General features: G+C 43.8%; 1 protein-coding gene across 1 annotated transcript; it reads left to right on the top strand.

Moving 5' to 3' along the window:
- Window positions 1-1,276: 1,276 nt before the first annotated feature.
- LOC113502050 (translation initiation factor IF-2-like) lies at window positions 1,277-2,763 on the top strand. Its single transcript, XM_026883427.1, has 2 exons — window positions 1,277-1,902; window positions 2,001-2,763. The coding sequence occupies exons 1-2, from the start codon at window positions 1,277-1,279 to the stop codon at window positions 2,761-2,763; spliced, it is 1,389 nt and encodes a 462-aa protein (XP_026739228.1).
- Window positions 2,764-23,963: the final 21,200 nt, after the last annotated feature.

Genomic DNA, 23,963 nt, shown 5'->3' with positions numbered 1-23,963 from the left:
GTTTACCTTACCCGACATCACGGAATGTTGTGATGAGCGGGCCCGCGCCAACATATCCTCGTATGAGACGCGGTTCAGGTGGGGGGGTTTGTGTGTGGGTGTAGAATAAACTTACATAGACTGTTTACACATATACGTAATAGGTAATATATATATACCTTATAAGAGATGCATTACATAAACCTATATATGGTGCGTCCCATTGTGTCAGTCAGCCATTATAAGTAATGACCGAGTGCCCCAAAGGGACGCGGGCCCTCCTCTTTTATCCGGGCTTGGGACCGGCACCCCAGCCCCCTATGCGCAAACACAGAGGTGAGCTGTGGAGACAGTCCCCAGTGTGCAAGCACAAAGGGGCTGCGGAGGCAGAGTTCTCCGTTCTCAGAGATCTTGTCCCTTAAGTTGACTAATTGACTGACAGACAACTTGGTATACAGCCGACTTGCGCACCAGCCTAGCGCTTGTTTCGTTGTATATCAAGTGACTTGACTAACTTAGTTGCGTCGTTCGGTAGCAGATCAGGTATCGGTCTCCCTGAACAGGGTCGCCCCGGTGCTCGAGAAGTTGCACATACCGTAACGAGGATACAGATCGCAACTAAGTGTAGGTTTTCTACCCCTTTATAGTCTTGCTAGGTTGGTTAGGATAGGATAGGGCAGCAGCCGCCGGGGTGCCAGGCAGAAAACCTCCTCGTGTGCCTGGCGGCTGCTGGTCCCTTACGGATACGTCCGGGGGGAAGAGCAGTCGTTGGGCCGGTGCACCCTGGGCACGCATAACAATCGTCTCGTGACTTGGGGCAATTGTTGTGCGTGGCGAATTTCTGCCGGAGCGGAGGAGTCGCTCCCGAAGGCTCCCTGGCTGCGCTCTGCAGCTGCGGAGTGCATGACTAGGGAGTGAGGTGGGGTATACCGCGGGCCGTCACCCCGGCCCGTGGTCTAGGGGTCACTGCGGCGTATAGGTCGCGATGACCGAGGAGGGTAAGACCGTGGGCCATTCCTCTGCCCGCGGTCTGACGCATCCGTGGCGAGGTATTGTGAGCCACGGATGGATACATAGGTTAAGTTAGATATAGGTTTGTATTAAGATAAAAAGGAAAAAAAAAATACAAAACTGAAAAAAAAGGAAAAAAAAATTATAGTTCGTAGAAACCGAGCAGCGGGCGGTATATCCTGCACCAGAGGCATCCGCGGGCCTCGGGAGGATCAAATAACCTCCCAAAAGAGCGGCCGCATCGCCTTGGGGAAGCGATGGGCGTACCAACCATTCGTAAAATGGTATGTCGGACACAGAAGTATTAGTTGTGTCATGCGATCCGGCTGACGCCCGGCGTTCGCAGGTATCCGGGCCTGCGAGTGTGAAATTGGTTACCGATGGACGCGCAGGGGTAGACGACCAGGCCCCTGTTGCTGATAATATTACTGGCAGCACAGTAAATGCCGAGGAGGGGCCGCATCGATCGTCTTCCCTTAGGAAACGTCCACGCGACCGTGCTTCGAAGGGAGGTTCGGGCTTGGCGGGTCAGTCCTCAGATGAGGACGGCCTGCCGGCTCCAAAGTTGCAGACCGGGAGGAGAGGTCGGCAGGCTTCGAAGGGGGCGAGTACTTCGCGGCCGCGGAGGGACGCACAGGGCAGGTTTGTGCGTTCCAATGCCCAGGCGGCCAGCGAAGCAAAGAGTGACGTGGGGGTCACCACGGAGGACCCTGGCGGCGAAAGCGGTGCCTCGCTGGGGAGCTCGAAGGCGGAGCTCAACGCCGCCAGGAGGGAGCAGCGCAAAGCCGTCGCGGCCGACGAAGTGTCGGCGATGGCAGAGCGCGCGCGTGAGCGACGCGCTGCTCTCACGGCCGAAGGGGGCGAGCCATCCGCGGCGGCCCTGAGCCAGCTGGCCTTGGACGGGGTGGACTTGTGGCCACGAAGTCCGGCAGCCTGAAGGGCACGTTCACCCGCGGTCTGAAAGAGGCTGCTGAGGATATTAAGGAGGCGGTTGGTATCCTCCTCAACAGGACGGCCTCAGACGAGGTCGCGAAGTTGCAGGAGCACAACGGCCGCCTCCGTGCCGACCTCGAGGACCTCCGGCGGCAAGTCGCTGCGCTGAGCGAGCAGCAGCAGCGACGCGCGCCGCCCTCTGCCGCCGCACCGGTGGTGGCCCCGTCTCCCGCACCGAGACCGGCAAGCGCTCGTTCCGACGACGAGGTCGAGCGCATAGTCCGGCTCTGCATGCTCCAGTGCGGGAGCATGGTCAATGCCCGTATAAGGGCGGTGTCTCGGCGCCTCCCTCCGGAAACCCTCCGTCCGCCCCTAGCAGCCGATGGAAGACGGAGGATGGAGGAGCCGCCGAGGTCTGCGCCTCGCCAGGGGAAGCCCACGGGGGGCGTCAAAAAGGAGGATGGAGCCCCGCCAAGTGCTCAGCCCACGACGCCCGGCTCTAAGGGTGAGAGCTGGGCGACAGTCGTGGGCCGCAAGAAGGCCCGCAAAGCCGCAAAGGCGGACTCAGCAGCAGCGCGCGCCCCAGGCCCTACGGCAAAGGCGGCTGCGCAGCCTGCGCGACGGACTGCCAAAGGCGGTCGCAAAAGACCGACGGTGCGTGCCCTGCGTTCCGAGGCCGTGACGCTGACGCTGCAGCCCGGGGCTGCGAAGCGCGGCGTTACGTACCAGTCGGTCATTGCCGAGGCCAAGGCCAAGATCAAATCGTCAGATCTTGGCCTCCAGTGGGGCCACGGGTGCGCGGCTGTTCGAGGTGGCCGGTGCTGCGAGCGGCAGCGCTGAAAAGGCGGACGCTCAGGCCGCCAAGATGAGGGAGGTCCTAAACCCCGAGGACGTCCGGGTCTCCAAACCGGTGAAAACCGCAGAGGTGCGGATCACTGGTCTGGACGACTCCGTGACCCCCGAGGAAGTGGTGGCGGCCGTTGCCCGTAGCGGAGAGTGTCCGCCGGATAGGGTGCGGGCCGACGACAAACGCACCGACGCCACCGGACTCGGTGCAGTCTGGGTTTGGTGTCCCGTGGCGTCGGCGAAGAAGATCGCCTTAGCTGGCGAAGTGCGGGTGGGCTGGGTTGCAGCGAGAGTAAAACTCCTGCAACCCCGGGCTTTGAGGTGCTTGCGATGCCTGGAAAAGGGGCACGCCCGGGCAAAGTGCACCTCCGCAGCAGACCGTAGCGATCTCTGCTATCGCTGCGGTCAGCCCGGTCACAAGGCGGCCCAGTGTTCCGCCGCGCTTAACTGCTGCCTGTGTTCGGCCGCGGGGAGGCCGACGGGACACAGATTGGGCGGGGGAGCCTGTGGCATGCCCACCAGCACTGCCAAAAAGGTAGTGAAGAGGAGCTCCAAGCCTGCCGGGGTAACCTCGCAGCCCCCGCAGGCTGGTAGCTCTGCGACCGACTCCCGGTCCGGGACTGTTGCCGGGGGAATGGATTGTCAATAATGGCGCAATTCCATTTCCTCCAGGGCAACATCAATCACTCTGCCAAAGCTCAGGATCTTCTACTCCAGAGCATGGCAGAGTGGTCGATCGACGTGGTTGTGGTTGCCGAGCCGTACTTCTTCCCCGCCCGTGACAACTGGTTGGGGTGCGCTGACGGTTTGGTTGCCATTATTGGCGGGACTCTGATCGACCCGTCCAGGGGCCGCGGCTGGGTTGCCGCGGTTTCGGATGGCATCGCCGTTGTGGGAGCGTATTTCTCCCCAAACAAGACTCTCGCCGACTTCGAGGGTTTCCTTGTCGAGTTGGGCGCCGTCGTGAACCGCTACCACCCTCGTCCCGTTCTGGTGCTCGGGGATCTCAACGCCAAGTCATCGGCGTGGGGATCTCCGGTCACTGACTCTCGGGGCGAGGTGTTGGAAGAGTGGGCGGTGACGACCGGTCTGGTCGTCCTGAATCGGGGTTCGGAATACACGTGCGTGCGGCAGCGGGGCGGGTCGATTGTGGACGTCTCGTTCGCAAGCCCCTCTGTCGCCCCTCTGTGGAGGTGGAGACGTTATCGGACCATCGTTATATCCGGTTCGACGTCTCCGCCCGGACCGCGAACGGCCGCCATCCAACGACCCCGATCAACGACGGCCCCCGATGGGCGCTCAAGCGCATCGACAGGGAACTACTCGAGGAAGCTGCCTTAGTCCAGTCCTGGATCTGGGAGTCGGCGACGGACGGCCCCGTCGACGTCGAAGCGGTGGCGCTGTGGTTTCGCGGGGCGATGACGGAGATTTGCGACGCGTCCATGCCCCGTGTAAGCCAACAGTCCGCAAGGCGCCGGGTGTACTGGTGGAGCGACGAGATCGCGCGGCTGCGCGTTGAGTGCGTCGCAGCTCGCCGCCGGTACACTCGATACCGGAGGCGACGTCGACGGGATCCCGTCGAGGAGGGCGCGCTGTATGCTGTGGCTGGCCATCGGCGACTCGAAGTCGCGTGCCAGGGAGTAGCTGCTGGGGTCCCTGGACCGGGATCCGTGGGGGCGCCCCTACCGTTGGGTACGGGGCAAGTTGCGTCCCTGGACGCCCCCAGTGGTCCAGGGCATGCAGCCCCAGTTGCTAGAGGCGGTGGTGTCGGCCCTCTTCCCTGAGCGGACGGGACACGTTCCCCCGGCGATGGCTTCGCCCTCAGCCACAGACTCTCCTGATGAAGAGAGCACCGATGTCCCCGAGGTGACGCAAGCAGAGACGGGAGCAGCCGTGTCGCGACTCTGGGCGAAAAACACGGCGCCCGGACCCGACGGAGTTCCCGGTCGAGCTCTCGTCCTGGCTCTGAAGGAGCTAGAGCCCCAGCTGAGGGGGCTCTTCACGGCATGCATCGAGCGGGGTCAGTTTCCCAGTTTGTGGAAGGAGGGGAGGCTGGTCCTGCTCAGAAAGGAGGGGCGCCCCACGGACTCGCCGTCCGCAAACCGGCCCATAGTGCTGCTAGACGTGGCGGGCAAACTGTTTGAGCGAATCATCGCAGATCGCCGCGTCAGCCACTTGTGCAGAGAGGGGCCGGACCTGGACGACAACCAGTTTGGTTTTCGTGGGGGGCGCTCCACCATAGACGCCATCATGCGCGTGAGGGCCCTGGCGGAGGAGACAGTGTCCCGGGGTGGGGTGGTGCTGGCGGTGTCGTTGGACATCTCCAACGCCTTCAACACCCTACCCTGGAGTTGTATTTGGGAGGCCCTAAAATATCATCGTGTGCCTCCCTACCTCCGTCGTACAGTAGGGGCTTACCTGGAGGATAGGTGCGTCACCTATAGGGGACGTGACGGTGCTGGTCGGCACCTTATGTCGTGCGGTGTTCCACAGGGATCGGTCTTGGGGCCGCTCCTGTGGAACATCGGCTACGACTGGGTGCTGAGAGGCGAGCTCCCGTCGGGCGCCGACTTGACGTGCTACGCGGACGACACGCTGGTCACAGCCCGCAGCTCGCACAGGGAGGCGGCGTTGATAGCCACGGCTGCGGTGTCACAGGCGGTGAACCGCATCCGGCGCCTGGGCCTAGAAGTGGCCCTGAATAAGTCGGAGGCCATGGTGTTTCATGGCCCCCGACGTGCGCCGGCGCCGGGATCACACATCGTGGTCAGTGGGGCCCGGATAGCTGTCGAGTCCACCATGAAGTACTTGGGATTGGTGCTCGACAGCCGATGGGAATTCGGACCCCACTTCCGGCGCCTGGCGCCCAAGCTGATGGGCGCGGCGGGCGCGCTTTCAACGCTGCTTCCCAACATGGGGGGCCCGAGCACCGCCTGTAGGCGGTTGTACGTGGGAATCGTGCGGTCCATGGCCCTGTATGGGGCCCCTGTGTGGGCGATGGACCTGACGGCCGGCATACTCGCCATTCTGCGTAAACCGCAGAGGGCGATGGCCGACAGAGTCGTCCGCGGGTACCGCAGGATCTCCTACGAGGCGGCTTGCGTACTGGCCGGATCCCCGCCCTGGGACCTGGAGGCGAAAGTACTCGCGTCGTTGTACCGATGGCGCGAAGAAGAGCGGGCACGGGGCTCGAGGCCGGCGCAGCGACAGATCACACTGCGCCGAGCTGAGCTCCGTCAGGTCTTGGTGGCGGAATGGCGCCAAAGGCTTCTGCGCCCTGCCGCCGGCCTCGCAACCGTCGAGGCGATCCGGCCAGTGCTCGATGACTGGCTCGGGAGAAGGCACGGCTCCCTGTCGTTCAGGGTGACGCAGGTGCTGTCGGGGCACGGCTGCTTCGGCAAGTACCTGTGTCGCATAAACAGGGAGCCGGACGCTCGTTGCCACCACTGCGTCCATTGCGGGGAGGACACGGCGCAACACACTCTCGCCGAGTGTGTGGCTTGGGAGGAGCAGCGCCGTGTCCTCACAAATGAAGTAGGAGGCGATCTGTCGCTGCCGGCCGTAGTGCGGAAGATGGTTGGTAGCGCAGAGTCGTGGGACGCGGTGGTGTCCTTCTGCGAGGACGTGATGTCGCAGAAGGAAGCTGCGGAGCGGGAGAGGGAGATCTCGACTCCCTTCCCCGGCCGCAGAAAGCGCACCGGGCGTAGGAGAAGGGCGGACAACGCCCTCTTCCAGCCCCCATGAATGGGTCCAGGGGCGCGGTACTTGGGGAAGCCCCCCGCCCCCTATTCCATGGACCCGAGGAGGAGGCGCGCGCGAGTGTCGGCGCGCGCCTCTGAGGCGGTGCACGGGGTAGGCAAACACTTCACTACCCCGTGCACGAGGCGAGGCCCGGACTGACCGGGCCAGCACTAGTGCGGAGCTGCGGAAGAATTTGGACTCCCGCGGCCCCGCGTGCCCACGTGCGAGGAGACACACCGGGGGATTTTAGCCGGTACGAGTCCGGCACACCCCTCCGCCTCTCCCCTGGCGGAGGAAGTCCATGAGGATTTCCCCCCGAAAAAAAAAAGGATAGGGCAGCAAGATGGATATACAGCAAATCAACGAAGTTGTGAAAAGTCAGGAGAGCCACTACAAAGAAATCAAACACATCAAAAAGGACTCGACATCAAGAAAAACGGAGAAGTACATCGCAGAAAGAAGATCGCGACTCACAGAAGTCTTCACCGAAGTATTGGCAAACCATTCGCTAATTAAAGACCAGGAGATCTTAGAAGAACATACCTATATGAAGTCTAACTACTTCGGAATCATCAAAGAACTCTACAAAGATGCTATGGATTACTTGGAACAATGTGAGACAAAACTTCCAATTTGTCATCAATCTTGTGGTCAAGAAAAAGTCAGAACCAACAGTAACAATTCAGCAAGGATGAATTTGCAATTATATCGCATCAATCACTTGCGTCAAAACCTCGAGAAAGCAGCCTTGGCGATTGAAGACGACAGATCCAGCTATCACTATAAAACATTGCTAGAAGCCTTGCAAAGACAGGGTGATAAAGTTGAAGAAGGCCACTTCAGTATCTGTGAGGAAGAAAACATCTTAGAACATAGTTACTTTCAGGATGAAGTGTTTGAAAACCTGAAAAAGAACTACGATAGTATAATTGAACAACTATATGAAAAGTTACAACAACATCAACCTGGTCACAAAGCATCCGTAAAAATACCAAAAGTAGTCTTCCCAATCTTTACGGGAAGCTATGAGTCGTGGAGTTCGTTCTATGATCTATTTTCAAAAATCATTCATGAAGATAACTCACTCACAGATACAGAAAAGATGCAGTATTTGAAGACGCACGTGAAAGGTGATGCAGCCAAACTCATTAGGCATTTGACAGTCTGCGAATCTAACTATGCGACTGCGTGGAAATTGCTTAAAAAACGTTACGAAAATGAGAGGATGATTATAACTAAGCACATTGACAACATTCTCAACATACAAAATTAAAGGTGGGCTCTGCGAATAACTTGAAATTTCTGCATGATACAATTAACGAAAATCTAGAGGCGATTAAAAATCAAAAAATTGATATTTCGTCATGGGATCCCATTTTAACAAGAATACTGAGTCATACTTGGGATTCGGAAACTGACAAAAGATACGAACAACAACTCGTAACGCCGAACAAACCTCAAACGTTTTCATCAATGATGTCCTTTCTGGAAAAACGGTTTATGTGTCTCGAAATACCAACGATGAAGGAAAATTCGATTATAAACAACATTATAATATTAAATCTATAAATAGCCTCAAGTGCTGGCTATGTAATAGTTACAATCATAACATATACATGTGCACACAATTTAAAGCGTTGTCAGCAGAACAGCGTAACAATAAAGTGAAGGAAAATCACAAATGCAAACAGTGCATAATACATGACTCATCCGTTCAATGTTTTAATAATGGAAAGTGTAAACATTGTGGCAAACTAAGTCACCATTCATTATTACACCTTGACATTCAAAAGAAGGTTAATGTCAATAATTACGTCACTAGAGATGACAACAATAAAGGGTCAAAGTAAAGGGGGAAAACCATTGAAAACCCCTCTACAAGTACAACTTGGACAAAAACCAAGTCAAATCGTCCACAACAGGACCGGACACACAGGATACAACGCTTTTAGCAACGGCCCTTGTGCATACATAGGCCAAAGATGGTACGTCACACCTACTAAGAGTGCTGTGTGATCAAGGTTCCCAGGCTTCATTCTGCACGGAAGAAGTAGCCTAACTACTAGCCTACCCTCGCAGAAAAATAAAATGCAAGGTAGTAGGTATCGGTGATGAGACACCGAAGACTTCAAACTACAGTATTGAAGTGAACTTACAACCAAGATTTCCAAGCGAATTTAAGTTGCCCGTGAAACTCATTATTTTACCGAAGTTAACGGGTTCATTACCAAATAAAACTAAACAACCAATACAAGCGGACTGCTTAGTAAACACTCTAATTGCGGATCCGACTTATTACAAACGAGGTCCAGTAGACATAATATTGGGCGCTCAAGAATATAGTACAATATTGTTGCAAGGTTTACGCAAAATAGAAAGCGGTATTATTGGCCAGGATACAGATTGTGGGTGGATATTATCCGGAATATGCAGTAATCCCTCCACAAGCAACATACGAATCGCTAGTATGATAAGATGCTCAGCTGAAATGCACCAATTAACAAAATTCTGGGAATTAGAAGAGATACCAGAGGGAGATAGTCTATCCAACGAAGACCAATTATGTGGACATCTGTACCAACAAACCACAGAAAGGATTCGAGATGGCACTTACACTGTGCGACTTTCAATTAAAAATTCTGACGTCGTTTATGGAAACACGCGCCAAAGGGCCGCTGCTAGACTGTTTTAATTAGAACGAAAATTTGAAGGAAACAAAACACTGAAAAACCAGTACAAAGAATTCCTAGACGAATACCTTAACATGGGTCACATGAGAAAAGCGCCACAATCGGACTACTAAGCAAGGTTAAATCACACATAAGCTTAAACTCTAATATGTACACGGGACCTAAGTTACAACAAGACTTGACTTCAACACAACAAGAATATTACTGCGGTGGCGTAAACATAAAATAGTATTCATGGCAGATATAGAGAAAATGTACAGGTTTATAAAAGTAAATGAACAAGACTGGAAATACCAGAGAATATTATGGAGGGAGTCAACAAAGGATCCAATTGCGGAATACGAATTAACAACCGTTACGTACGGTACAGCATCTGCACCTTATTTGGCAATAAGGACGTTACAGCAACTGGCGAATGATGAAAAAAGGAATTATCCTATTGCCAGTCGTACAGCACTTCAAGACTTCTATGTCGACGATATATTATCAGGGGAAAATGAAATCAAGGCCGCAAAGCAGTTACAAAAAGAATTAATATGCATGTTACAAACCGGTGGATTTAACCTCAGAAAGTGGTCGTCGAATAGTGCGGAATTGTTAATGAGGAAAAATGAGGATAACAAAATGTTAAGATTACCAATAGACGAAGCCAGGAAGTCATTAGGGATATGGTGGACACCGGATAAAGATAGCTTTTCATACGAAATCGTAGTTAATGAAAACCAAACTCCAACAACACGATTTATTCTGTCAGAAGTTTCCAAATTATTTGACCCACTTGGTTGGTTGACACCAGTTATAATTAATATGAAATTAATTATCCAAGATCTTTGGGCTAATGGAAGTGAATGGGATCAGCCTGTAGAGGATTCCATAAAGAAAAGGTGGGAAGAGATACAAAACCAATTGAAAGCACTGGAAAATATATCTATTCCAAGATGGTGTCATTATACACCTAGTGCACAGATTGAACTTCACGGTTTCAGCGATAGTTCCGAAAAAGCGTACGGCGCAGTGGTCTACTGTCGAGTAATAAAAAGTGATAATTCATCTGAAGTAATACTATTACAAGCTAAATCCAAAGTAGCGCCAAAGAAGCGTAAAATAACTTTACCTAAACTCGAATTGTGTGCAGCGTTATTACTCACAAAATTAATGAAAAACATTATTAAGGACATGCAAATGGATAACGTAGCAGTGGCGAAGGGTGAATTTTCTTAGAAGGGAAGCCGGACCAAAAAAAAACCTTACCTTGCTTGTGATGCGTGAATTCTAGTTATTATGGCTTGTATCGTATATCTTGTACGATGAATTTTCTTTAGCATTCTTATTATGAACTACATGCGTATTAGCAAAAAATGTTTCTGTCCTATGATTTCCGAAATCATGCAATGATAAACAACTACGGATATGTTTTTCGGTCTGAACATGTTTTTAGATGAATTTGTAAGATTATTAATATCATTAAATCCCGTGTGGCTCCATAAGCTGTTAGAATCTGAGCATAACAAGCAAGGAAAACAAAACCTTTTATTTAATTTACAATTTCCCGTGAGCCAAGGATACTTGTTGTAAAAAGAACTATTAAAATGTTTGAAAAACCCATCGCGTCGTTTATAATAAAATAATCATGTCAGGGCGAGCACGGCCTAAATGAATTACGTGCTTTTTATTTTCAAAACTCAACTTTAAAAAGGATGTTTCCTCAGTCAACAAATAATCTGTCAGGCAGCATTCTACGTTCACTAATGCCGCCATGCTATCGAAGTTACTCTATTATAACATATTACTACTTAAATAACAACTGCTTCTATTAAAACTACAAACTAAAACAACTTACCTAAATACCTGCGTGAAATAGACGACTACCAAACAATATAACTAAACTGCACCACACTGCAATAATACGACACAAAACTATCACTAATTCACTCTAGTTTACACTAATTTACTCAAATAAATAAATTTCAACAATAGTACATGACCAATTCTAAATTATTATACTAATATCGAATGAAATGCAAATGGTCTGGTGAAAAAAATATAAAGTTTGACAGATAAATGACCGCGAACCAAAAGTGAAAAGAAACTATCATTCTATCCCGTTCCGGCGGACAACGAAGTTCGGTATCATTCTATCTCGTTCTGGCGTATCTCTCCGTCCCTATAACTCGAAAAATTGCGGCTTCCCTAGCTCCTAAGATTGGCACGCTTTGCGACGTCAAGGTCACGATCGGTGCAATAGAAACTTTGTACTGGATTCCTGTTTCGCCTTACGAGTTACCTTAGTCCTTACTAACGACGACCAAATGTGCGTGAGCGGGATTTATTGCGCGGTGTATAATGGTAGGCGGATTTTTTTTATAGTTATTTTTAAAAGCAATTTTATTGTTATATCAGTACTATAACTTCGTAAATTATTAATTTGTTTCAATAATAATGAAAAATAATAGACACTAGTATTTTCTATATTTCGAAAGGGAAGCCGGTAGGAATCGAGTTGTATGGAGCCTTCGCCACTGTAACGTAGAGATATATTGCTGGACGGACTAAATGATCACACTTGGATGGATCAAGGGAGAAGCAGATCGTTAAAAAACTTTCGTCGTTAACAGGGTGTCTGATTATATTCAAACATTATACCCAAGGCCAAGTGGAACTATGTTAATACGTGTCAGAATCCTGCCGATGTAATCTCAAGAGGAATCGCGCCAAGCAAATTACAACAATTAGATCTGTGGTGGAATGGTCCAGAGTGGCTAAAAAATAATTTAATACCAAATACGAAAACTATTTCAGAAATATGCGAAGAAATAAAACGTAGCTTTTACTTGAACACTGAAACAAAGGAATCAATATGGGAAAGATTCTCAAGCTTCAAAAAGATGATAAGAGTCTTATCATATTGTTATAGACTTTTAAGACAAGGAAGGAACTATGGCCAATTAACTTGTGTGGAAATCAATAATACCGCCAACCATATTGTAAAGTTGGTACAAAAGGAAGTATTTTCGGAAGAATATCAAGCGGTTTGTCGCTAAAGAAAGGCAATAAACTGGCTTGCTTAGATCCATTTATCGATGATGAAGGCTTATTAAGAGTGGGAGGAAGGCTCCAAAAATCAAACCTACCTTACGACCAAAAACATCCTATTTTGTTACCGCAGAAGCATCATGTAACTTCCATTATCCCCTTCGTACGTAGCCTCGACCGCGAGTGGACGTGTCGGCGATTTAAATAAAAGTTTCAAATAGTGTACTCGGGACTTTAATCGTTGAGACTAAGTTTTAGGGTCCATATTCCCCTCGAGTCAGTGCATTCACTTTCTAAACCGCTCTTCTCCGCTTGCTGACCACGCCTCCATGCTGGAAAGAGATAATCTTATATAATTGCTATCGCGCTCACACAATAGTGCTTCGGTCAACCTGTGACGCGCGGGCGCAGTGTTTCTGGGACACGTTTATTTACATTTACCTACGTAGACCCGCATCTATCGCCAAGTGCCGACAATATACGGTACCCTGCAATTATCTGCCTGCGCTACGTGATGTCTCGCCTACAGAGGTCCCCACCGCCAGCGCTTGCGGCTAACAACAATCTGGTGCAAGTTTCTTCGGATTCTGACATACCACAATCAGTTTCAAGTAGTCCTCGTCTAGAAAATGTAAACATTACTTCAAGACATAAGCGTCCTCGAGGAGACTTTTCACCAACCACTGAACTATAGGATTTTAAGCATGAAATTATACAAATGCTGTCTACGTGAAAGAGGAACAGGAGTCCCGACTAATCATTTTTTTAACTGACCAAACGACGAATCTATGGCGAAGCTAGTTTCTGAAATTGCTGAATTAAAATCTCAATCTATGGCTATCCAAACATCTAACATAAAAATTGAAAAAACTGTCAGTTTTATTAGCACCCAATATGACGATATGCTAAAACAAATTGAGAATTTACAAAAAGAAAAGCATAACTGTAAGGATAGCATTCAAATGCTACAGTGTAAAATTCAAGATTTCCAGCTCTCTACACGATCTTCTACAGTCGAGATTCGCAACGTTCCTCCCCTGAAAGAAAAGGAGTCTATAAAAGAATTGACTGACATCGTTAACAAAGTTGGCGCGGCAGTGAACTTACCTATTATTTCTTAAACCAATATTAAGTTTGTTCATTATTATTTCTGTATTTCTTAGTTTAGGTTTTGTTTTTTATATTTGGATCTACACACGTAAGTCCTTTTTCTATACCAATAATGAGCGTTGTGTTATTTTGCAGCTTGTATACTCTATATATTGCCTTGCAGTTATTTTTTGCCCATGTCTGAAATTGTCTTATAAGTGTTGTGAGGGGATATCAGTTGTCTTTAGTTGCCTATTATATTATTACGTCACTAATCTACACAATAATTTGCTTTTTCTACATAAATATAGACATAAAAACAAATTTATTTCTCGGAAGTTTGGATGGAGGCTATCCATTATAATTTCTTATTAATATGAAACTCAGAAAATTGTTTATTAAAAGTAATAAAATATGTGCACAAGGGTAGTTCGAATTTAAGGAATGTAATGGGGGGTCAAGGTAACATTTTATCTCGGCATTCCCATGGAAACGGGGACCATCGAACACATCTGAAGTCCACGCGGATGGAGTTGCGGGCAACAGCTAATGTGGATAATAATCTACTCCACAAATTATTTTAGGTGTAATTTCGAAATGTAATGACACTAACAACGGCATTCTGACTATTACTCGCTAAAACCGCCTGCCCGCTAAATATCGAACCATTAACCCTTTTTCCAGTTAAAAAGTAGCCTATGCCCTTCCTCAGGCTCTAGACAATCTATGTACCAAATTTATTGCAATTTGTTCAGTAGTTTCGGCGTGAAAGCGAGACAGACATACAGACAGAGATACTTTCACATTGATAATATTATTGCGGATATATTTTGTCGACTCAAAATTACTTTTTTTATGTTTTGTTATTCATCAAAGGTTTTGATCGAAATTATTAATATAGAAAATAATCTACTCCACAAATTATTTTAGTTGTAACTTCAAAATGTAATGACAATAACAACGGCATTCTTACAGTTCCTATGGTTACAATTTTTGTTTATTACTCGCTTAAACGCCCGCTAAGTATCGAACCATTACGCCCTTTTACGTAGTGTTTGAGTAAGAGCTGTATAGATAGTTACGCAAGTCACATATCCATATACCTAGCTATAAGACTACCTTGTGTTAGCTTCAAAACATTCATTGTTCATATATTAGGTCAGTCGCTAATACACTTGCATCCAAACACCACGTATTTTTATTTAGTAAAATCCCGAACAAGCAATAGTGAACCTTAAATTATCCACCACGTAGTAAGGTCCAAAAGTTTCCGGCCTGAACTATAAAATGAAGGATGAATCTCAAACAACTTTTATTATTTTTCAATATAGTTCCCCTTAATTTCTCTCTCACTTTTCGCATCGCTTTATTAACATTTCAAATCCATTACAAAAATAGTTTTATCTTCAAAATGTGCCAAAACCGCGGGCTTCACCTTTTCATTCGTGTTAAACTTTTTTTAACTTTTTCCTCGCAAGTTGGTTTTCAGTTTTGAAAATAAATAATAATCGCTTGGGGCCAAGTCGGGACTATAGGGTGGATGGTTGAGCTCAGAATCACCTCATTCTTTGATGGCAGCCTTGAAAACACCCGATGTGTAGACCAGCGGCTTTGTCATGAAGCAGCAACACTCCTCGCGACAGTTTTCCTCGACGTTCTTTTTTAATATCATCTCGCAATTGATGTAGTAAGAAATCGTAGCACTCACCCCTTACAGTGTTGCATTCTTTATAATCCGCCGGTAAAATTCCTTCGGAATCCCAAAATATTGTGGCCATGATCTTTTTTTTTATTCCTTTTTAGACAAAGGATCATGATAAAGAACCATAGTTTCATCTCCTGTTACAATTGAATCCAAAACATCTTTCTGTCGGCCTTCACACAGGGATAAAAATTGAGCACAGCACTTACACGTTCTTGCTTCTGAACAGCGGAAATAAGTTTTGGAACCCACTTTGCACTGACCTTATTCATACCCAAATGCTCATATAGGATTCTGAGCACAGTTGTTTTCGAAAGTCCCGTCATAGCTGCTAATTCCGTCACAGCTTTTGTCTTCAACCACCTGTCTCTCAGGACTGTCTCTTCGACAAATTAAGTGTTTTCATCAGTAGTGGCCTCGGACGGACGTCCTGGGCGGGCTTCATCTTCAATTGATTGTCTTCCTAAACGAAACTGTTTCTAACGTTTGTAAGCTAGTTTACCAGAGATAGGTGTAAATATTTAGACTTACATAGCAAGCAACTAAAATTACAAACATACCAAGTAAACATATGAAAACGGAATAAAGAAGCTTAATACTAGCATACAAAGAAATGGTGTGAACACAGGTATAACTATGAATCTGGATTTTCACTACATTTCCTGTCGCGGATAACAATCCTTTTAAGGTCTTCCCTAGAACGTACAGCAATTGATGACCATCCCTTTCCCGCACAAATACAGTCCCGTTCCTGACCCAAACGTACTTAAAACCAATTTCCTTGGCAGTCTTATTTTATTTTTTAATTTAATTTTATTTTATTTGGGAAAAACAACAATTGTAAAATTTATCTTACAACTAGATCCATAATAAAAGTAGGTTAAAGAACAATCCACAGATTTCTATGCAATTAATTGTTACATACAGTGAAGGTTGTTTATGAATGTTTTTGGCCTTATTCCAGTAAATGTTTAGACATAACTTTTTAACACTTTTACAATGTTACTTTTAAATACATTGCGAGTTAGGGCAATATATCAATGCTAGCAAAATAGTTATTATAAATTTTGACAATTCTATGGAGGGGCACTCGCTCACCCGCATTTGTACGACTAGTAGTCGTGGCAAAGAGCGGGTAAGCGCGAGCCTACAGTTCTGGGTACAACAAAGAATATATTGCTAACCAGCTCAGGGCAATCGAATTTATTGTGTATCAGTCCATGGAGCATCATGGCTAGGAGCAATAGGCGTCTTGATTATAGGGTCAGTAACTTAAACTTAAGCAATAAGTCCTCATACGGAAGACGGTCCAAGTGACATTTATACTGCAGCGATTTTATGAATTTACGTTGAACTTTTTCTATTGCATAATCATATTTCACATAATAAGGGTCCCATATCATACAGGCATATTCCACTTGTGGTCGTATTAAGCTATTAAAGAGATGTAAATAGGTGACAGGACGTTTAAAGTCTACTGAAGACCTCATTACAAGCTCAAGCTCAAGCAACTCATCTGGAAAGCTTTAGCTGTTATCTTTTCAATGTGTAAATTTAAGTGAACTTTTCTGTCCAGATGTACACCCAGATTACGAAATTCAGTTTCTTTGAAGAGTAGTTCATTACAAAGCGAGTAATTAAAACTGATTATTGTATTCTTTTTTACGAAAGTGACTAATTTACATTTAAGTATGCTTAATTCTAGATTATTTATAATACAGTATTCAGACAGTCTATTTAGGTCTTCTTGAAAAAGATTACAGACATCAATCGTTACAATTTTCTTATAAATTTTTAGGTCGTCAGCATATGACAAAAATTTGCTATTGTGGAAGCAATTGCCAATATCATTTATATAAATGATGAATAATAAAGGGCCCAGGATTGAACCCTGTGGGATTCCAGAAGTTGCTAAAAATGTGTTAGAACTATACCCATTACTCACTACAGTTTGGTTGCGGCTACTAATATAAGACTGAAACCATCGGAGATGGTTGTCTGATACCATTAAAAGCTATTTTGTTCAGTAATATTTTATGATCCACTCTATCAAAGGCATTCTTAAAATACGTGTAAACAGTGTCAGTTTGAGCTCTACAGTCCATATTATTAAATAAAAACGTCGTAAAAACCATCAAATTGGTAACAGTGGATTTATGTTTAACAAAACCATGTTGTTCAGGAATTATAGTTTGTTGAATGAATGGAAAAAATTCTTGATGGACGAGCATTTCAAATACTTTAGCAAAAGTGCATAATACAGAAATAGGTCGATAATATTCAATATTTTGTTTCGATCCACCTTTGTGGGCAGGTACTATATTAGCCGTTTTCCAGACAGTGGGGAAGGAGCCGGAGCAAATGAATTTGTTAAATAATATATATAAAGGTTTGCATATTGTGTCAGCGGTCCACTTTAAAGCAAGGAGAAATCCCATCAGGTCCAGACCCTTTAGTTATATCTAACATTTTTAACTGTTTCCGAATCAAGGGAAGGCTAAAATGTATGCTACAAAGAGACGTGTTGCTGTCAACGGATTGTTCAGGTGTTGGGAACCAGTCAGGTGTAACAGCTCATAGACGGACGGACGGCTCATAGATGAACTGAAAAAAATATGAAAACAGATTGCAAATTCTGTGGGGGTCATCAGACGTCTCGTTTTTTAAATACATGCGAGATGGGATTCCTGACTTTCAACTAACACCTGTAATGTAATTTTGATAACATCCAGCTCATTCTGTTTAAAAGCGAGCTCTGTACAAAGAGAACACTTCCTAGTCAGATATATTTCCATACCTTTTCCATTTTGACCAGACTTTCTTTTTATAGTTAAAAATATGAATAAGTGCTTCGGAGAACCATTTAGGGAAGTTGGAGTTTTTCGGTTTCGACTGAGGTATTCTGTCTCTAGCAACCCGGTAAAGGCGATTATAGAATATATCTACGCACTTCTCGACAGAATCATTGTCCAATACAGACTCCCAATAAATATCGTCGAAATCCTTATTAATGAGGCTGTAGTAAAGAGGCCGTACGATAATTATATTTAAGTGTGCGTAAAGGCCGTATGAAATTAAAATTGAGATCCGGCGAAAAAAATGTAAAGAATGGTAGACGATGGTCAGCCTGAAGCAAGTATTGATTAGGTTTTAGGACTTGGCAGGTTACGTTGGTGATGAGGAGATCAAGGATGCGCCCATTTAAATTGGTTAGATGGTTATACTATTTCACATCGTGAACAGTTAGAAAGTTCTTTAAGTGGTTGCAAGTAATAGATGTACCCGTACACGTAAAATAATTAACAGAGGGATCAGATTTTATCCAATTAGCAGTCGTTAAGTTATAGTCGCCCAGCAGCAGTAAGCTATCAATATTTGTTGAATTAATTAAACTATCCATGTGCTCAAAGTGCAGGTTATAAACAGTGAATGACGAATTGTTCGGTATTATTGTGTCTTCAATAATTAAATCCATCTCCCCTCATTTGGCAGTAGTGTTCAACTCTTGTGTCACTTCCGGTGTTTTTCCAAATTTAATGAAGTTGAGTAAGGTTATTCCACTCTTTAAATCAGGTAGTACAACCGAACCTACAAATTTTCGGCCTATCTCAATTTTGCCCACTCTAAGCAAAATTTTTGAGAAATTAATTTTAAATCAAATGTTAGTTCATTTTCATAAACACCGCTTGTTTCATACGAAACAATTTGGTTTTACTAAGGGTCGGTCTACTGCAGATGCAGGTGTGGAATTACTAAAAAATATATTCGAGGCTATGGAGAATTCACAGGATGCTCTGGGCGTGTTTTGTGACTTGTCCAAAGCCTTTGATTGTGTATATCATGAAACGCTTATTAACAAATTGCACCATTATGGTATTAAAAAAAATGCTCATAGTCTTTTAAGATCTTATTTAGAAAATAGAATTCAGAGAGTGGATGTGAACGGTAAAAGATTTGAAGGTGCTGTGGTGGTGTGGGTGTTACGCAGGGTTCAATTCTAGGACCGTTTTTATTTCTTATTTAATAAATGATGTACCTTTTCATATAAGGGAAAATCACAAAATTTTGGTATTTGCAGATGACACTTCACTTGTGTTTAAAATTAAACGTCAACTCCTAAATTTCGATGAAGTGAACAATGCACTTTCGAAGGTTGTCCATTGGTTTAATGTAAATAATCTACTTTTCAATTCGGCTAAAACCAAATTGATAACATTTTCAACGCCTAATGTGAGGCAACTAGATACCAATGTTCAACTAAACGGAGTAGAGTTCGACCCTGTTGAGTCAACTGTTTTTCTTGGCATAACTGTTAATGCCAAATTGCAGTGGGGCCCACACATTGAAAAGTTATCTGGAAGATTAAGTTCAGCCGCTTATACTGTGAAAAAAATCCGACAGATAACTGATGTGGATACAGCCAGAATAGATTATTTTAGTTACTTTCATAGCTTAATGACGTACGGCATTATCCTCTGGGGCAGCTGTACCGATATTAATTCAATATTCGTCTTGCAAAAAAGAGCCATTCACGCGATTTACGGCTTAGGGCCAAGAGTTTCTATATAATTGAAAATTTAATGTATGTTCACAAAAACGAGCCTGAATTTGTAAAAATGTCTGACTCCACTCGTCTCCACAGAATTAGCAACTCGTTCATGGGTCAATGTATACGCTTTTATAATAAACTTCCCATTGACGTTCGTAAATTACCTATTAAGAAGTTTAAAGTATATGTCAAAGCTAAGTTATCCAAAAAAGGATATTACAAGATATCTGACTATCTTACTGATAAAAACGCATGGGATTGAGCTGCTCTCTAATAGAGCTGTCTATTGCTGCCCGGTTATCTTCTGCGTGCTGACATGTGTTTTGCATTTTGCAAATGATACGTTTTAATTAATTGATGACATGTTTTGTGCTTTTGCATATTATAATACTATGATTTATTTATTATCAAAGGTATCATTGGCAGATAGGCAAATATCAAACTGAAATAAAATAAAAAAGAAACACAGAACAATATTTTAAATTTAGCAACATAAACACTACTGTCTTATTTTTACTTATAGGAGGAAAAACGAGATCAAAACGTTAACGATTAGGTACGCACGAAAACGCACGAAAACATACCCGGTACGCGCTAGAATGTGACAACTGACTGATGTCATTGTTGACGTTTCATTCATCTGTCAAAGCTCCGAAGTAAAGGCGGACAAATTCAAATGTCCGTTTCTACTGCGATGTTTTTTAAAAATCCAGTGTAGATGTCTTCATTTACGTGTCAAATTTTCTTTATTATAATGAATTTTGAAAAAAAATTAATACTGACTTGTAGGTAGGATTAATATAAGCTAATTTTTGTAAAAAAAGCATTTTCATAAAAATGTAGATGTCCGTTTCTACTTTGCTGCCATCGATATAATGTTTACCGAATTATTAATTTTATTTTATTTTTTAATTTTCAATCTACAATATTGTACACCATAAAAAGATCTACAAAAAAGTCTCAGACAGCATATGTCTGTCTTTTAAGGTTAACTCACCATAACCATTTTTTTGGCTAATAATTTTATTCCAAAACAAAACTTCTTTGCGAAGCCGTTTTTGTTAAGATGGTAATCCTTATCAAAATCAAAATAAATACAAGTATTCAATTTTTCAACTTTCAAACCTTTATTCTAAAGTTTTTTCATTACGATCGGATGCAGCGACGATGGTATGAATGTGATAGATTATAACAAGAGAAAAGAGAGTATTGAAATATGTATGGTAAAATCAATTCAAATAAAAATATATTTTGTAGGTACACATAATTTTATTTTATTTTTACAATAACAGAGCTAGATTCAGACAAATTATAACTGAAATGGAAAAATAAAGGCATTTACAGTATAATTAGTCTATAGAAACATTTATATACTTATCTCTTAATTTGTACTCGGCAACAGGTAAACAATAACGTCCGTTCACTATCGTAATCACACTGCTCCAACAAAAATTGTCCTCGCTCTGGCGAAGTAAGTGTTTATATCTCAAATACCCCCACTACTCAACAACAATCATAACTAATACTCTTTAAAGTCTTTATATATTTAAACAGTGTATAATTATTAACGAATAAGCTGATAATTTATTGGACATTTTATAAATTTTAATCAATTATTTTATAATGTTGCATATCTAATACTTTTTAAATAACAATATTCTAACACGGCCATACTGGCATGTACTTCGCTCTCGAATAAAAGTAAAATTTTAATATTCTAACATGGTCATACTCCGAGATCGAAATGCATATCGGTATCAGCAAACAATAATAGTAGAAATATGTACATAATACTAAACAATACTGATACCTATGTTTTATTTCGTATCTCTTATGGTCACTAACTCCTGTAGTCAGTAGCCACAACGATAGAATCATAATCAATAATCAGAACTTACTGTGAGTGACCAATCACCCGCAGTCGGTGAAGCTTAATCACCCGCAGCCAGTGAGTGTCAGACAACAGTCAAGGTATCCAATTCATCTCTCATTATACAGAATAAACATCACATAATTATATAATTCCAATAATACAATTATATTGACTAAAGCAAAATAATTAGGAAATGTAGTCTTCTGCAAAAGCGTTTTGTTCAACCCACTCACCAGGCCATAAGCGAAGTTTCTCTTTAGCAACTGTAATATTTCTTAAATTACCAATTCCTCTTAATGAAAATCTATCATTATCTAATACACTTATTATTTCATATGGTCCTTTAAATTTTGATTTTAGCTTGTCATGTCGTCTATGGTCCTGATTTACATATAAAGTATCGCCTATGCTATAACGTACATTGTCTCTACGAGTTTGATCAAAACGCTCTTTGAATTTATCAGCTACAATTTTAAGGCGCTGTTTTGCTAAATTTCTATCAGCTGTTACATCTATGATTTCGTTATCATTATTCTCTATCACTTCATCTAATCGAGCCTGTATTGGTGGAATATTTGAGTTCCTACCGATGAGCAGCCTCATAGGTGAAAAACCAGTTGAATTTTGGACTGTTGTATTTAAAGATAATTGGACTTTCCACAAAACGCTCGGCCAGTCTGACACATCAGTACAAGAAGTGCTTATCATATTAGTGACTGTGGACACGTATCGTTCTACTTGGCCGTTACCACGAGGAGTACCTGTCGCTATCATGTGGTGCCTAGCCTGCCATTCATCAAACAATTCTCGCATCTGTCGGGAACAAAAATTTGTTCCGCGATCGGTGATGATTAAGGACGGTGTACCAAAATCAGCGAGGGAATTTCGCACAATATCGACTAACTCTACGGCACCCATTGTTTTTAAAGGTTTTAATACACAAAACTTTGTAAAACCGTCTATTATAATAAGTAAGTATTTATGGCCATTACTAGACTGGGGAAAGGGTCCTGTACAGTCAAGATGTACGGTGAGAAAAGGTATGGGTGTTTTATCTATTGGGTGTAGTATTCCTTGTTTTGGTCCATGATGAGACTTCTTTTCAACACATGTGAGACAGTGAGTTATATATTTCTTTATAAACTTGGAAATGCCTGGAAACCAAAAGTATTCAGATAGTTTATTGTAGGTTTTGTCAAATCCTACATGGCAGTTCTCGTCATGGAACAAACGAAGAATACTGAGCCTACTTCCTTTCGGAACGTACAATTTAAGTGGGGCTATTGGATCTGTTTTATAATATAATAGATTGTTTCGTACCACGTACTGATTAGAGTCTAGACCTCCCGTTCGGACTTTTTCAATAAGAGCTTGAGTTTCAGAGTCCCTATCTTGAGCTACTTCTAACCAGGATCGTGGGAAACTTATCGGGTTTATCGTGATATTTTCAGATTCAGAGGGAGTTGATGAAGATACTAAGGCTTGATGGACATTATTTGAACTTTGATTAACTTCTGGGTTCCGGCTAAGATAATCGACGTGACTGACGTACTGCCCTTTTCTGTATATAATCTCAAAAGAAAAATCTTGCATATATATCCACCATCGTGCAACTTGAGGGGAAATATCTCTTTTATTAACTGTGGACTTTATGGCATTGCAATCAGTAATGATCTTAAAATTAATACCTAATAGGTAAACACGAAAATGTTTTATTGCATTGTACACAGAAAGAGTCTCCAATTCGTAGGAGTGGTATCGGGACTCGCAGGGGCTCGTTCTTTTACTAAAATATGCAACTACTTTATTTAAAGAATCATCTTTTTGTAATAATATAGCACCAAATCCTATTGCACTAGCATCTGTATGTAATTCAGTAGGCAGATCTGGATTGAAAATTGACAATAAGGGTTCTTTAGTTAAATAATCTAGAATATAATTACGAGCCCCCTCTTGTTCCGGTCCCCACTCCCACTTTTGGTTATTCCTTACAAGTTTCGTAACTGAGGCTGTTCGAGAAGCGAACTCAGGTATAATTCGTCTGAAATAGCTTGCAAGCCCCATAAATTGTCTGACTTGTCTGACATTTGTCGGAATTGGGGAGTTTACTAAAGCGGACACCTTTCTTGGGCTGGGTTTTACACCCTCATACGAAATGATACGGCCTAAGTATTCAATGCTAGTCTTAAAGAACTTACATTTGTTTAAATTAACAGTAAAACCGGCGTTACTCAAGGCCTTCAGGGTCTGATCTAAATAGGCAAGGCCTTCTTGTACTGTACTAAATGGTATTAGTAGGTCATCAATATATACTAAAATAAACTTAAGATCCTTAACTGCTCTTGTTATAGCCTTTTGAAAAACTGAAGGACCATTACAGATACCAAAAAGCATTTTCAAAAATTCAAAATGACCATCAGGTGTGACGAAAGCTGTATACTTAGTGGATTCTGGAGAGATTGCTATTTGGTAGAAGCCATTTTTCATATCAATTGAAGTATAATATTTAGCTTTTCC

This window comes from Trichoplusia ni, chromosome 16 (genome assembly GCF_003590095.1).
Source record: "Trichoplusia ni isolate ovarian cell line Hi5 chromosome 16, tn1, whole genome shotgun sequence".
In the NCBI taxonomy this organism is placed as follows: domain Eukaryota; kingdom Metazoa; phylum Arthropoda; class Insecta; order Lepidoptera; family Noctuidae; genus Trichoplusia; species Trichoplusia ni.
Note: the sequence above shows the minus strand (reverse complement) of the source record. Positions and strands in the feature narration are given on the sequence as shown.